This window comes from Mytilus californianus, unplaced genomic scaffold (assembly GCF_021869535.1).
Source record: "Mytilus californianus isolate M0D057914Y unplaced genomic scaffold, xbMytCali1.0.p SCAF_9, whole genome shotgun sequence".
Classification (NCBI taxonomy): Eukaryota; Metazoa; Mollusca; class Bivalvia; order Mytilida; family Mytilidae; genus Mytilus; species Mytilus californianus.
Window position 1 is genome coordinate 9739852 of NW_026262745.1, and position 17655 is coordinate 9757506.

Genomic DNA, 17655 nt, shown 5'->3' on the forward strand with positions numbered 1-17655 from the left:
TTCCTTCTTTGTTCTTAATTTCCTTATTGTCCTTATTATCCTTGGTGTTTATCTTATTGGCCAGAGGTGGTGGCATGTTTAAGTTTGCACTTTCAATACACTGAATAGTAATCACTGAAAAATGTTTTCACTATAGAAAAAAGTTTCTACAAACTGTATCTTTCACAAATTGAAACTATGTCCATAAATAAGCCCAAATCCAGGTTGTATTTCATAAGTTGAACACTCTGGTATAAATTTTATCTCATGAAAATATCAAAAATCACTATAAAAACTGCCAAAACTGCAGAGCTAGTTTAGCTCACAACTACACTGGCGGCCATCTTTTTTTTCGATCATTCCATATTTTGATTTTATTGTGAGCCTCACACTGAGCATGCTTTCAAACATTGAACAGACCACCAGAAGAAATCGAAAAGTTGATTGTACATGATGTGCAAAAAGATTCATTGCCATGTGAACTTGGTCGTAAAAATTGAAAATCTTTCATTCAAATCTGCTTGACATTTTGATTTGCAGTTATATTTTTCTGTTTTTTTACACTGCCACTTGGTCCAGACAAAGACTTCTATCTTGTTGGAGTTGACATAGCAGAAATGAGTTTTATACATCGAACATAAAAACTACTGACCAAAGTTTTCAAATGATCGCCGATTGTTTGTTTATTTATATTGAAAGTAATGAAAAAGTCAGAGAATTACGAACGTGGGTTATTCCAGAATATCCGAAAGTGGGAGATTCTATACTTCCGCGCGGGAGATTTCCAGAATTTCGTCGTTTGCGAGGGAGACTCCCGCTCAAAACGGGAGGGTTGACAGGTATGGCTCATATGTGCCAAATACTAATACAACTACATACCAAATATATTGACCTATCACTAATGGTTCCCCATAAACTTACCTAATCACAAACTAATACATGTATACTAAGCAAAAGTTTTCAAAGTCAATGGACCATGACTGAGGGGGCAGGGCCAAATAGTCTCCATGGAAATGAGATGTGCCAATGCTAATACAATGATACAACTGCATACCAAATATCATTGACCTACCACATATAGTTCCCCATAAACTGACCTAAACACAAACTAAGACATGTAAACTAAGCAAAAGTTTCGAAGTCAATAGACTATGACTGAGGGGGCGGGGCCAAATAATCTCCATGGAAATGAGATGTACCAATGCTAATACAACTGTATACCAAATATTATTGACCTACCACCTAGTGGTTCCCCATAAACTGACCTAATCACAAACTAATACAGTGTTGACGCCGCCGCCAGACACAGCATACCTATGTCTCACTTTTTAACTCTGTCAAGGCAAGACAAAAGCAGAACATTTCTTCACATAAAACCTTTGGTATGCATAAAAAATGAAATGTCTAGTACAAACATAAAGCATATGAAGTAATAAAACAACTTACATCACCTATTTTACAATATAAAGTTAATTGATAAATTGTAGATAAAAACAAATGACCAACCAACATTAATTACTTGTTAGCTCATTTAAGATAATAATTATTATATGAATTAATAAAAACACTCAAATAAGTAGTTCTGAATATCATATTTCTGAGTAGGTATAGGACTTGACCGTAACAATAAGAAAATTCTGAATGTATATCAATTGGTTTCAGTTATTGTAAATGACATGCCAACATTTTATTTTCACATACACTTGAATAAAAGGGTCTGTGTGTTTTGTTCATTCAAAGCCGAATACTATATTGTTTCAATAAAACATGTTATGGAAATGTTAAAATTCCTTGTATAACATAGACTGTATAATTAATCACAGAAGACATCAAATATTGTCTTGTCCATAGACTTTGTAACCATTTGTCTTTGCTTAAGATTATATGTCAAACAATCAATTTTTTGAAGTCCCTTTGTTGTAACAGTTTTATACTCTTCACCATCAGATGACACATGTTGTAGTGATCCATCCTCACACTTTACATACAGACTGCCATCTTGTAGTGTAGTCATCCTCCTGGGTGGTGATGGTAATGTTAGGGTATGATGTCTGGCATCAGTGTAACTGTACCAGTACAGCTTGTTGATGTACTGGTAGTTAACCCAGTAGAATATTCTGTCACCAGAACCATGTAACCTGTCAAGAAAACAGCTAGTCTGTAATTTCTGTATCACCACTCCTGTCTGATGATCTATGATCAATAGGCTGTTGTCACCATGTACAACTAACTTGTTGTTTATAGTTGTAATGCCACTCCCCCACCACCACATTCCAGGTACTGATATTGATTTAAGTTTGAGTTTATTGTTTATGTCATACATCTCTATACGCCCACTATCATACAGTGTAACAGCTACTGTAGAGTTGTTGACTGCTGTAAGATACAATGGTCCACCCTGTAGATCTATACTATCTACCTGTGATCCATCTGTATTACAGATCAGGAGTCTCTTCTGGTCAGGTAAGCAAATCACCAGTCTACCATCATCCATCATTTCTATATCTGATACAAATCCATGAATACTCTCATGAGTTTCTGACGTTAGGTTAATCTGATGATGTAATTGGAAAACATCTTGTCCCAGTGTGTATGGTTTTATGTATCTTGGTTCTTTGTCTGAAAGAAGGAAGTCGCACATAGTTGGTTGTTGTATTTGGTGTATATTCATATAGTGTGTTATTGTATTTATAACTGGCTTTAAATATGATCATCTAAGGATATTAAGTGCCAGTCTTTGTAAGAATCAGGCAATTTTGAAAAAAATCAAAACATGGCTGAAAAAAACCCACCGACCTAACCATCCTATTTTGAAGTTACCCTCATCCTGAGTTAGAAATGGTAGGTCTTTCGTTTCTGCATGTCTGGTAATTCGAGAAGTCTCTAGATAAATTTTGGTTAGAATGATAGCAAATTACGGAGTAAGCTCCCCTTAATTTTTCATTTCTTGTGCATTTCAACCTAATTATATCTTGAATTACCAGAACAGGACAAGGAAACGAATGTTATATTCGTGCACCATTATACATTTTGAACAAAAATTAATGTAAACTTGAGTGGGTTTTTGTTTGTCATGTTTTCACCACTGCCTGATTCTTAGGCAGATTGGCACTTAACTGTAGCTACTAGACTTTATCAGTGTTAACAAAACAATACACTAAAGTCTTTTCAGAATTTTTAATGAATGGTCTTTAAACAAATGTAGCTCTTTTAAGGATGAATACTAGATAGAACATCTCAGTTTTTTATTTGTGTGATATAAACAGTTATTTTCAGTTATAAGAATAATTTAATAGAGTTGATAACATAAACTGTCTTGCATTTGTATAAAAATACAGTTTCACATCATGATGAGACTTCAAATGAACTGTCCTTATATCTAAGTTGGTCCTTTGTCCAATAGTACCAGGTTGTCATTTGATAGGAACACAAATTGTTTTATTGTTAACGGCTGTTAGCAACCTTTTTTTATATCCTTTAATTACTAATATAATTATACATACTCTGTTGTTCAGATTTTTCACACAGACAAGAGCACCTATCTTTTCTGATGTAAAGAAGTATCTCCTGTAAAGTAATACAATTAATTTTATACATATAACAACATGTTAAAACACAAAACACATATAAATGGAGTCAATATATAGTTTTTACATTGTATTGTGATTTTTGTGATTTTGAGAGATGGCTGGATGTAATAAAATCACAACATATTAAACATAGGTTACTGTGATTGTTTTTTTTATAGAAAAATTGAGTAAAAATTTCGAAATTTTGGTAAAGTTGCACTTTGTAAATACAGCTGTTTCCTAAAACCACGCCTCTTTTGGGGAAATATAGAATATTCATAGATAATTAATTTTGTTTACATACTGGTTCCCAGTTATGATCTCTATGTTTCATCTCATAGAGACATAACTTGGGAATGTTACCAGTAAATATACATATGCATATTGTTTATATTGAAATCTGTGGTAATCCTACAGTCAAGGTAGGGATAGTTAAGAAATTTAGTGTTAGTTTAAACTCTTAGAAGTTCGGGGCATATAAACGTTGAAAATATGCCGCACAGCCCTATATTTTGACCTTTGAAAAAAATTGTAGTGCATATTAACTTTCCATTCTAGGATATGATTTTTTTTCAAAACTTCATAGTAAAAGTGGTGCAGTTTTAGCCGTAAAAGGAGTTCCTATGGGAAATTGCATTGTCAATATTTACAGAAATGCAACCTATAGTTGTTAAAATGTTCTGACAAATTTAATTTCGTTGTTGACTGGAGTATACATATATGGTCATCCCTGAATCTTGTCTGGCAAAAAAACTTGTGCTAATGAGGGGATGTCTGATTGGTTGCTCTTAATTAATGAAAGCCAGGCCATGTCCAATCAGAATAGGGATGTTCATACTAATGATATATATATATATATGTTAGTAGAATGTTACACTCTTTCCACATTAAGGAAAACTTTTTAAGGGGTCTAAAAGTTGGCCAGTTGAAAGGCAAAATTTGTGTTCTTCTCCTATATACCCTCATTTTTCAGTGACATCATTCATGTCAACCCCCTTTGCAGAACTTATCTATTAGATTTATTGTTAATTATGGCACCCTGAATGGAGTTCGGGTGACATCTTGTTATTGTTCGTTTCTTTTTTTTTTTCTTTTTTTTTTTCTTCCACACATTTTGTCCGGGCTGGTTCTTGGATATGAATGGACAAATGTTGATGGAAGATTACCTTAATGTGGACCGCCAAGTGAAGTTGTGCACCTGACTTTGGAATGTGCAAGATGGCCACCGTTTCCATGGAAACAGCAAAAATGGAAAATTTTTGAAAATTCTAAATCTTTTATTTTTAGGCCCAACCTAATGAAACTTTATGGAAATGTTGCCTGTTATGCCTAGATTGAAAATCAGTATTAAGAACTTTCAAAATGGCTGCCTTTGCTATGGAAACTTGGGAATTGTATTACATTGAACATTATGGGAAAATCATTAAAGTAGCAATTTTAAGCATAATATGGTGGAGTAATCCCAGGGAAACTTCATTGAAACGTTGCATATTAAGTGTCAATGTGGAATCTGTCTTTGAGAATATGTAATTGGTCGCCATAACCATGGCAACAGCTAAAATGTCGAAAAATTTCAAAATGCTCTAAAGTTTATGAAACTTTACAGAAATAACAATTGGCATTGGTAGAGTTAATGTTTGACTCTGGAATTTTCAAAATGGCTGCCATTGCCATGGAAACAGCAAAATATGAAAATTTTTCAAAATGGTCCAAACTTACTGAAACTTAATATAAATGTTAACTAGTATGTGTCGATGCCCTGTTTGACTTTGGAATTTTCAAAATAGCTGCCGGGACTGTGGCAATGGGCGGACCAGGGTGCCATTCACTATTGCTTGCAATCGCAAATATAGTCTGCTTTCTTTCTGAATGTAAATGAAGTATTTGCCACTGAACATTAAACAAACAACAATCAATCTAAAACTGTATTTTAGGCTAGAAATTAAAAAGTCATATTTGTTTTGTTATGAAGCTTACATTTCAGTAATTTTGTTTCATTTTAGAACTTGATTCAGTTTATAATTATCATCCCAAAAAGTGCAATTTTTTTTTGACATTTATAGATTCTTGTGTTTTCATTTTTATAATAATTTTTATATGAGTTCGCTTTCATTGTGCATTTCAAAGTAGATAAATGAAAAGTCTGTTAGATCATGCTAGTTTTCAAGAAAACTTTGACTTTTTCATATATCTGATTAATAAGTTAGAGTTTTCAGTATTTAAATAAACAAAGGCAAATACTTTATTCTTTTTTTATGTCTGATCTGTCAGACATTTTCAGAATGTAAATCCCAAAAAATGCAATGTTTTTGTACATTTAGTTTACAAATGCAATTGTAGACAGTTCTGTAATTGTTCACAGCTTTGTCCTTTTGTCTTGATGGGTAGTTGTCACATTGTCTATCAATCAAGGGTGTAACTTAAATAAGTTATTAGAGAAACATAGCATACTCGTGTTATTACAGATACTTTCAGGAGTTGTCTACTCTTTTTTTCTTAATCTGTAGTAACATATGTTTGTTATTAGTTGAATATATCATTAATATTTTTAATTTTAGTGGGCACTTGGGAATTCTTGAAACTTTGCGCAGTAACTTTATACATAACCTTGATAATTAATTTAACAATTCAATTAATGCATTTTTTATCAACCCTGGTAAATCAATGAGACAAGGCATTTCAGTGATAAACTAAGCTGTAATAACAAAGCTTAGTTATTACAGGCATGTAATTCACTATATAAGACACTTGGGAATTACTTGGAAGCTTGTGCAGAACCTCAGTACATGCTCTGATCATTATTTCTTACAATAAACTAAAATTAATACATTGTGATATATGTCTGAGAAAAGGCTTTGAAGAGATGTAGAGAAGCTGTAATAACACCCTTTAGTTATTACTGGCATACATTTTCTGTAATAACATAGGTGTACTATGCATGATTGGCAAACTATGGACTGTTATATCTTTCTGAAGTTTAGTATACATAAAGACAATAATAATATCATTAGAACTTGTATACAATTTAACAAAATAAAGGATGTATATTGCCCCTTTGAAACATGTAACATACATATGTTATCACAGTTTTTTGATTTTTTAGCCCACAATAACACATGTATGTTATTTTTCTCTTATAACTTATTGAAGTTACACCCTTGACTATCTTTTATACTACATCACATTATTTTTTTTCAAGATACAGTCAGAAAAATATAGCGAATGTAATGATGTGTCTACCTGCATGTTAGCATTGTTTCCTTGTATATCAGATCTTACACCTTGAATTGAAGTATCAATCTGAAAATAAAGTAAAAACATAGAGTATGTATGCTGATACCATTTCTTTTTGTCCCCTGTGTGATGTGTTGCAGGGGACATAGAAATACTGGGTGTCCGTTTGTCCGCCCATGTGTCTGTCCGTGCAGTTTTGATTAGCACTCTCACGTGTACAATTCTTGCCAGATTTTATAAAACTTATATCAACGATTTACATCAGCAATGTCGCTGACGAGTTTGAAAATCAGTGCTGAAGAACTATTTTTAAAGGAGCCCCTTGAAAACATTAATTATATGGAAAATTGCATCGTTAGCGCTCTCATTTGTACAATTCTTGCCAGATTTTTATGAAACTTATATTGTAGGTTTATATGAGCAATGTCTCTCATGAATATGAAAATTAGTGCTGATGAACTATTTTTTAAAGAGTTATGCCACTTGGAAACATTAATTATATAGAAATTTGCATCATTAGCACTCTCATTTGTACAATTCTTGCCAATTGAATGAAACTTGTATTGTAGGTTTATATCAGCAATATCTTGGACGAGTTCGAAAATCAGTGCCGATCAATTATTTTTAAGAGAGTTATGCCCCTTGGAAACGTTAATCATATGGAAAATTGCATCATTCAGCGCTCTCATTTGTACGATTCTTTCTAGATTTTTATGAAACTTATATCATAGGTTTACATCAACAATGTCTTAGAGGAGTTTGAAAATCAGTGCCGATCAATTATTTTTAAAAGAGTTATTCCCCTTTGAAAAATTAATTATATTGGAAATTGCATTGCATGTTCTCTCAAGCCTTCATTTCTCTAAGATTTTGTTTTTGTTTTTTTAGGCCATGTTAGTTATTGCCTTTGTACCATGGACTGTAGATAAAATATGTGCGACACAGTGGCCCAAATGGCCGAGTGAGCTTTTCTCATTACTTGGCATTCGTCATTCGTGTGATGTTGTTGGATTTAGATTAGTCCCTTGTAGGATATGTTGAAAATTGTCATTCAAGTGGCAAAATAAGTCTACACTTTGGTCCATTGTTTTATATACACCGAACAAAACATATATACAGCTTCTTTTAAACAGTCTAATTTGAGCAATTTTATGTATTGATGAAGAAAAAATTACTCTTCATTTACCTGATATTACATCTTTAGAAAATTTATTTTTCATACATTTAGCAATATTTTTTACCCAAAATGAAATAACTTAACATGTCATATGAGTCCTGAATCCCTGTTATTTGACATTGCATCATCATATACAGATGAGGGACATCTTGCATAATGAAATAGGTTGTAATCCATATGATAAACAGCTCATGCAGGTGCATGAGGTTTCATTATAAGAGATTAGTTTATCAAAAAGTAAGTTATATGTCACAAAACAAGTGTAATGTTAAATGTCATGAATTTATTGGTTGTCCCACAATTTTCAGTTTCATTTTTTTTCATTGTAAGCCCAACTAAAATTAATACTGTAGAGTTTCATCAAACTTTTAAATTATATACAACCGGAAAAATTTTTGCATTCATATTATGTTATGGCGATATCTGTATTGGCGAATTTGGCATCCGAAGACATTTTGGTTCACAGACAATAACTTGGAGTATAAGTGTATGGATCTAACTGAAATTTTAGCACAAGGTTCCATACCACAATAGGAAGGTTGGGATTGATTTTGGGGGGTAATGTCGTAGCTGTTTTGTAATTAAGGGCCAAAAAAGTCCAAAAACAAGCATTTGTACTGGTTCATAGACAATAAATTGGTTTGCAGACAATAAATTGAGTATAAGTGTACGAATCTGTATGAAATTTTAGCACAAGGTTCAATACCACAAGGATAGTTTGGAAGTTAATCTAGTTATATGTTGGCCTACTTTTTATACGATCAACAACAATGTAATACATTGCACAAGTTTGTAATTGCTTCACTTTGATTTCTTTACTCCAGTCATGTTTTGAATACAAATGTGTGTCATGATTCTTGCGCTAATAATATCATTCATGGGGGTTTATGCACTTTATGGTAAAAAAAAATCCTGACACAGTCATTGTTTTATAAAGAATCACTGAAATTGGTACGTACCATGATTTGTTTTGTTTGACACCGCTAATTACTATGTAACCTGGAATATTTCAAGCCCTTCCTGTAATCAATCTCTCATACTCGCAATGTAGTGTAGCCATCGTTGATCAACTGAATTATTCTGGTTAAACTACTCTAAGTAATACGAAAACCATGTCAATATTTTGCAATAGGAAATTTTGTATGAAACGAATGTTAACGGGAAAGAACAAAATCTGGAAATTGTTAATTTTTAAAAATAAAATAAATTGAGGTGGGATGATTTCAGAGGTGCGGGCGGGGATGAAAATCTACCAATTAATTTTGAATGCCTTAAGATGCTTACATATAAAAATAGCTACTAGTATCATAAATTAGAAATATAAGTACCTGCCTCACAAATTGAAAGTATCAGCCCTAATTAAATGACAATGTTTATCTCTCTGATATTTTGTTAGGCTGTTTGTTTGTCTTCCACTTTTTCTGTTTATATGACCATGTAAATGCATCATGAGATGAATTTATTAATTTTATTAATATATTTATCCCAATTTTTTTTTAAAGTTACCTCATCAAGCTTTTCATGAAAGTCCAGTAGATTAAGGGTGTAGCTGTTACACAAAACCTCATCCAATGGTCTCCTCTCGATCCTCATCAAGTCATCTTGTTTACTAGGATCTAGTTGTAGGACAAAGTTTGTCAGATCTGTCCATAAGCTGTTGTATTTTGTCTGTGATATTCTGCTTGTGGTGTTATGACTCAGGTTGTCATTCTTGTATTGTCGTAAGCATTTTACTGCATCATTATCAGCTGGTGTCAGATTATTGCAGTTCAACAAAATCAGGCTGGATAAGGTGATATCAAGATCTTCTAGTTGAACAGGATTGGCTGTGAACTTGCAGTGGCAACTATGATTGGCATTGCCAGGTTTCTCTGAGTATAACTGTTTCCATTGAAAGTTAATCAGTGGTAAGGATGGTTGCTTATACCTGTTACAGTTTTGTCCACCGACACAGCACTTTGAAATTTTATGATGTAGATGAAACAGAATGTGTATTACTGGCTGTGTGTTGAGGAAAGCCTGTAGAGATGTTAGTCCTTTACTGGTGTAGTCTCTTTCAAGTCTGGTCCTAAACAGTGGTGTTACAACCTCCATTATAACAGACCCTACTATAAAGTATCGTCGTTTATCATCCCTGTCCATCCTGTAATGTAACAGACAACAAATAAACATAATGTCCAGTGTAAAACTACTATAACCAAGACAACTCTAAACTCTAGTATTTTCACTTAAGTTGCAAAAGTAGAACATTTACTGTAGTCTTAACTGTTTACTGTCAATTAAACTGTATCTTATATTCCAAAACCAAAGACCAAAAGAAATATGATGTAGGAAATCTTATCATGTTTATGAGACTTATGTATTACTTTTACTTCTGGAAGTGCTGGAATACATATTGTTGGCCAGGGTTCATTATCATGAATTATAAAATTGAGAATGGAAATCGGGAATTAGTCAAAGAGACAACAACCCGACCAAAGAGCAGATTATTTGTAAATGAAATCAGAAGTTTTCTACTCTACACATTGATGGGACTAGTAGATTAGAATAGATTAAGCAACTTTTAGAAAGTAACACTATATGTCTGCAGAATGGAATGCTGCTGTAAATATTCAGCGCATCTTTTAACAAAAGTGTTCTAATCTAATGGTATGATGTAATTTTACCAATGGTAGCTATTAAAAAAATGTAATCCATTCCTTAAAGGTGCATTAGCTGTCAAATTCATGTTCACTGATTTGACTCAAATTCTCATATTTGATTTATTACATACTAAAATGTATATCCAACTTACAAAAACCCCAAACGTTAAAGAAACAATTTACAATGTATGGACTCGTTATAATGGATCAGATTTTGATATGTATTTTAGACTAGACACCATCTAATTAACCATTGAGATGGCATCCAATTAATGCAGGTTGTAATAGAACTCAATATAAACATAAACATGAATATAAATACACAGAGGCTGAGGCAATCTTATAACAGCAATTTTTCTAGGTCTGTTTTATTTCATGTTTTTGCTTAAATTGTTTTAACCGAATATGAATGATTTTGTGTGTGCAGAATCAGTCAATGAAACAAATCTTCTCCATGGCTCCTTAGTTTCACTTTCCAGTTTTGGTATTCTTTTCTTTTGAATAACAGAACATGCTTTATGCATGTGTAACCCATCTCCCCCTGAGGGTTAAATTGAAGGTTGGATGAATATGTATTGAAATGAGTTGAATTATTATCTTGCAAGCCAATAACACAATACCTATGTTTTGGTTTTTTTTTTGACAAAGTTGAATCAATCTGACTGTTTTAAAATAGCAAAATATTATTTCACAATTCTGCTTTAACAAATGTTTGAAACTAAGAAAATCGTATTTTGATTTTTTGTCATAATAAAGCTAATGCCCCTTTAATCAAGTAGTCAGGGGCATCAATAAAAACGGTCCCTTTTTTTAACTGAAAGTGATGAACAACAAGATTAAGTTTCCTCAGAATAATTAATTTTTCTCATATCTATGAAAATTGATACCAACAAAATTAAATGAATCAACAGAATTTCATTTTCACAAGTCTTTTGTGAATTTTAGACTTAAACAATAGGTCTCCTATCATTTGACACTGTTAACTGATTTCTTTGTGTGACATATTATTATTGTTATAGACATTACCAATTAGCAGATGGGGTGTTTATTTTGTACATAAAGATATATGGATTGCAGAAGCCATTGAATATATAAAATTCTAAAAAAAACTTAATAAAAATGAAAAGTTTTAGCACTTTTGAGAAATCCTACACTATAATAACCACAGTAAAAAAGATGTTAATCAAGTCCATGCAGATTAATTAATATAATCTTAAGGGAATGACCATTTAACTTCAAGGAGGGGCTATGGTTTTTTCCTAAAAAAATATTCTGATCCCCAATTTGATGAAAAAAAATATTGTGGTCAAGCAGATGACAAAAAAAATTATTCTGAATCCAAATTTTCCACATACCTTATAGTGTTAAATTTTGAAAAAAAATATTTTGATAGATAGTGTCGAAAAACTAAAAAAAATGTTTGCGCTTTGCTCGAAAAATATTTTCTGACTCAGACAAAAAAACTATAAACCCCCTTAAAGTTAAATGGTTGCTCCCTAGTTGACTTGTTTTTGTGAAATCCCTGTTCTATGAAAACCATAATAATATTGTTGCTTAATTACCCATCCAGGATAGAAAGTATATGCAGTGTTATAATTTAATTATATTTTTATGCTCCACCTTGGCGGATTATGTTATTCGGTCTGTTCGTCCCTCCTACCATTCGTCCTACCATTCGTCCGTCTGTTCGTTCGTTCTTCCGTCCGTCTGTCCCGCTTCAGGTTAAAGTTTTTGGTCAAGGTATTTTTTGATGATGTTGAAGTCAAATCAACTTGAAACTTGTTCCCTATGATATGATCTTTCTAATTTTTATGCCAAATTAGAGTTTTGACCCCAATTTCATGGTCCCCTGAACATAGAAAATGATAGTGCGAGTGGGGCATCCGTGTACTATGGACACATTCTTGTTGTATATGTTATTGATATCAGATATTTATTGAAAGAAATATAATCTTGAGCTTTGGAAGTTTAAACAGTCTGTACCCTAAGCCATTAGTCCGATGCACCAAAATAGAAAATTTTATTTTGACTAGTAAGCATTTGCAAACTTTGTATAGACACATAAGAAAAATGTCGAAATATTGGTCTTGTAATAGACTATTAGTTCGAAAAGATTTTGGTGCAGACTGCTTGAACTTAAAATAGATTGTTTTAGGTCAAGCTATCACCATCTATGCGATTTAGTATTTAATTTTATTCTGTAGTTTAATGGTGTGTATACTCACATCAAGCTTTTGTAATAACTATATTGTTTTGTCTTGTAATCTTCAAAATACAGGTACTTTAGAAATACCCTTTTCTATTTATAACAATGTCAAGGTTGTTTGGAAATACCCTTTTCTATTTATAACAATTTAAAGATAGTTTGGAAATACCCTTTTCTATTTATAACACAGGTCATGTGATTATTTCAAATACAGCATTAGCCCAAATGGATGTATCTAATTTACACCAAGATATTATTGTCACTGCAGAATTATAGATGGGGTCTTTCAGCGAGTTGACCATATGTTCATGATATTATTGAAAAGCGTGATAAAACAGGGTATCTAATTTCACTGTAACAACATTTTGGTGTAAATAATAAAGTTAAAAAATTTAACAAACTAAACACACAAGTTTGCACAATGTATACATTTTTAATTCCCTGTAATTTCTTTAATTCTATACAATGTTCATACTTTCTCTATCTGTGGTTTATAATTTATCTGTATAATGCCAGAAAAATATGGTTTATTGTGTTTATTGATGTATGTTATTGATTAATTTAAATGTTGCATTTATATAAAAAAAAAATCATGATTTTGGTCTTTTGATTAACTATTTTCTTTCAAATGCAGTCGCGATGTAGCAGTTTCATATATTGTTGGTCCTACTTTTCTAGGAAGAAGAGGTTGAGACTGGAGATATATGGATGCCAAGAAAAGAAATTCCTGTCATAGAGTAAGTTTGTAGATATATATGTAATGTAATACAATTTCCACACCAGAGGATAGGCAGAATTCTTTTATTGTTATTAATGAAACTGGGTATTATATGAGGGGATTTAGAACAAACAACCTAATTGCTTCTCTGGTTCCCACCCCGTAAAAAAAACCCACATATCTTTGTACTTTGAAGTTCCCTGGGATAGATATAATCAACATTATGTTTAATGATTTAACAATTGGAGGCCCAACTTTTTACACTGAAATCTATATTTGATCCTAGTAATCAACAAAATATCTATCCTTTTACTCATATTTATTACAAAATTATATTTAATGGTGTTGGAAAAACCACAGTATAATAAATGCTGAGTTACACATAAATCAAAAAATGGAATTTTTAAATGATGTAAAAAAAAATTATTCTCTGAATATATCATTAATGACAGATGAAGTTCACAAAAAGGTCTTTAAGGTATAGAACCACTAATTAAGGCCCGGTCGGAAAGAACATACAAGAAAGTAGTACATATTTTAAACAAAATAGTTCCTACGCATAGCTTTATCTTTGTCAATAGGTGGAATATTTGGGTAGTTTTGGTATCAAATGAAAGCTTGGGGACTTGGGATCACTGTAGAACCCGTGTTGAAAGTTTCTTTTGAATAATAAAGAAGTATATACAATTTTAATAGGAGGGCACATTTGCCCTGTTGTTCAGATCAGAAGTACCTGTTTTTGTACTATCAAACTTCCGGGAACCAGTACGCTCTAAAATGCAATTAAAGGTATGTTGAATTTTTCAGCACAAGTCAGGATAAGGTATAGTTTTGACATGAAATAACTGCTACTTTATTTGAACTTAAGACAAATTAGCCATTAATGCTTGAAATTGCAGAATTTAACATAGAAAGCAATGGGGCTATGAATTAGTGGTTTTATACCTATTACTGAAAGGCATGTGAAATTCTATTTTTAGAAATGACACCCTTTACAATGAAATTTAGTCACATTTGTTGTCAGTAATCATGTTACATTATTTTTTTTATGTAACAATTATGTTGGTGTCAAATTACAACCCTCAAATTGCTACAATAAGGTATATCAGCCTTTTTTGATCATTTAGCATGCACACAGTTAAGATTTTACCTGATGTTTGAATTTTTGCATTACCTAAGACTGAAACCAATGAAACATGTACATTTTGACTAGTTAATAGTATAAATATTGCTTTTGGTCAAATTATCTAGTGAGTGTTCATGTTTTATTGGGTTTCTTAGTGAATCACTTATTTCAAATGAAATTGATGTATACTTATATAGGATTTCCCAAATCTCACTTGAAATGCATTTTATAACCAGTTTAGCAAGTTGTCTAACTGGGAGATACATAAATTGCTCTTGTTGATCCATGTTTATACATAAAAGTATGGTTTTTACCAAATCACTCTCCTTTTTCAACATGTAGAAAAAAGGGGGGTCAAAATTATCTATTATTTTTTTTATGTTTGGACCACTGTATTTATATTCAAGGAAGAATCTTTGATAAAAATAAGACAGATATGTAAGGACACTGCTATTTGAGTAGATATTAACAAATAATAACTGGTAAACATTGAAAAAGTGTCATATCTGTCACTATTAGTATCCATATGGAGTTTTCTTTGTATAACGCATATATTACTACCAGTCCAATTTGAGCTTGAATTCAGTGATATTGTGTTTTGACTAAAGCTTTATGTGTTTTTCTATGCTAGAAATAGATCATAGAAAGAAATTAAGTCAAGCAGAAGTCAATATAACAAGTTAGGTGCTGTTATAGGTATAGAACCACTAATTAAGGCCCGGTCGGAAAGAACATACAAGAAAGTAGTACATATTTTAAACAAAATAGTTCCTACGCATAGCTTTATCTTTGTCAATAGGTGGAATATTTGGGTAGTTTTGGTATCAAATGAAAGCTTGGGGACTTGGGATCACTGTAGAACCCGTGTTGAAAGTTTCTTTTGAATAATAAAGAAGTATATACAATTTTAATAGGAGGGCACATTTGCCCTGTTGTTCAGATCAGAAGTACCTGTTTTTGTACTATCAAACTTCCGGGAACCAGTACGCTCTAAAATGCAATTAAAGGTATGTTGAATTTTTCAGCACAAGTCAGGATAAGGTATAGTTTTGACATGAAATAACTGCTACTTTATTTGAACTTAAGACAAATTAGCCATTAATGCTTGAAATTGCAGAATTTAACATAGAAAGCAATGGGGCTATGAATTAGTGGTTTTATACCTTAAAGACTATAATCTTTAGTTGAGGATATCATCAGGCAAAATAAATAGCTATTGGCAAACACTCTTATGTTACACTCTTTGTAAATAAAACCTAGAATTCATTTTATTTTGTTAAGCCTCATGTAAATTATTGTTGTTTATTTACCCAGAGTTGAGCATGTAGCTAAGTAAGTATACAAGCACATAGATGAGTTTGTTGTAACAATTTCTGATCTCTTATTTCCGACTGTCATCGTACTTCTTTTACAGCATCAAAGCTATACTAACACATAACTCATTTCTTAGTAGTTAATTCGATCAATATTATATCAAGACATTTTTAGAAAATTGTCAGGTATTGAAATTGTGTTGGTAAAATTAACATATAAATGCTACTGCCTTTTCCTGACATGTAACAGAGTATAACCTGACCTCTTGTTTTCAACACTATTTTGAAAAAGCTCTAGATGAAATAGAAATAGAAATAAACAACTTGTAAGATATTAGATGAACACATATATGGTTTATACTGTAAACTCATGATTTTTTCTCTTAAAAAGGCTCTTGAAATTTGAAATTAAAAAGCTCACTCTGTCTATGAAACTGTCTCTAGCGTCTCTAGTTGTTTAGAAAGCAAGCAATAATTTATATAGCTTTGTATTAGCTTCTAATACTCTTGATATAACTAATCAGGGATATTAGAAAAGTGGAGAATTAAACCTTTGTTACTTGCATATAAGCTTTGTAAACTGCTTTGAGAACTTAAGGTCGCCACTACCCCTGTTGTGTTGGTTTGTCACAAAAATAATCTTAGATACAATGATAGGGTAAACTGTTTGGATCTGAACCTCACTTTCTTCAGAACAGAGCAATGAGTTTCAATGATAAAGAACAACACATATTAATGGGTTTTATGCATAAAGATAAAAATTGTGCATGACACTACTAAAGTACCAAATTAATCATAGGTCACCCACAATAATATGAATAAAAGGTTATATTGTGTATAGGCCAATGAGACAGCAACCCAACAACACAGAAAATCACAACATCAAGAAGTTACCATATGGTCTTCTGCAGTAGACATGTGCTTTCTGGAAACTAAAAAATCAGCAATCTATTGGCTGTGGAACTGCGTATGCTTTACCATGTATATTCTATAGTATATAGATATAAGAAGATGTGGTATGAGTGCCAATGAGACAACTCTCCATCCAAGTCAAAATTTATAAAAGTAAATCATTATAGGTCAAAGTAAGGTCTTGGCTCACACCGAACAGCAAGCTATAAAGGGCCCCAAAAATTACTAGTGTAAAACCATTCAAACGGGAAAACAACGGTCTAATCTATATAAAAAACGAGAAACGGGAAACACTTATGAACCACATCAACAAACGACAACTACTGAACATCAGATTCCTGACTTAGGACAGGTGCAAACAATTGCAGCAGGTTTAAACGTTTTAATGGTACAGTATATACTTAAAGCAAAACACTGCCAGAAGATTTATCAATAAAAAAGGATCCAAATTCTGAAACTGAATTACTGATGCATGATATATGTAACATAACTTTCTGCTCTGATCTCTTTTTGATAGAACTGCAGTATCAGAATTGAAACTGTCAAAGGTTAATCTCAAATCATCTCAATATCTGAAGGTATGACAGATGGTGATTTAGAACAGTTGGGAGAGTAGGCAATGTTAAAGCTATATGTCCTTGTATGGCATACAAAATGGCGATGAGGTTGCACTTTCTGTAAATATAGACAATACAATTTTCCATAGGAACTCCTTTTACAGCTAAAACTGTGCCTCTTTTACTATGAAGTTTTGTAAAAAATTATATCCTAGAATGGAA

At 32.1% G+C, this 17655-nt stretch overlaps 2 protein-coding genes across 5 annotated transcripts in view; one reads left to right on the plus strand and one right to left on the minus strand.

The window, feature by feature from the left end:
- The window catches only part of LOC127716572 (exocyst complex component 1-like), a 98106-nt gene that overhangs the window by 45315 nt on the left and 35136 nt on the right, over positions 1-17655 (plus strand). For 3 of the 4 annotated variants that reach the window (XM_052222801.1, XM_052222800.1, XM_052222802.1), the window contains exons 15-16: positions 13486-13544; positions 15966-15983. In XM_052222801.1, the coding sequence (XP_052078761.1) occupies positions 13486-13544; positions 15966-15983 (77 nt within the window). The remainder of the gene's footprint in view (positions 1-13485; positions 13545-15965; positions 15984-17655) is intronic. The other variant, XM_052222803.1, reaches the window with a different exon arrangement.
- The window catches only part of LOC127716576 (uncharacterized), a 148138-nt gene continuing 130825 nt past the window's right edge, over positions 343-17655 (minus strand). Inside the window, exons 3-6 of the mRNA XM_052222807.1 lie at positions 9466-10102; positions 6789-6848; positions 3483-3546; positions 343-2598 (exon numbers count right to left, since the gene is read on the minus strand). Coding sequence (XP_052078767.1) covers positions 1793-2598; positions 3483-3546; positions 6789-6848; positions 9466-10101 — 1566 coding nt within the window. The 5' untranslated portion in view covers position 10102 and the 3' untranslated portion in view covers positions 343-1792. The remainder of the gene's footprint in view (positions 2599-3482; positions 3547-6788; positions 6849-9465; positions 10103-17655) is intronic.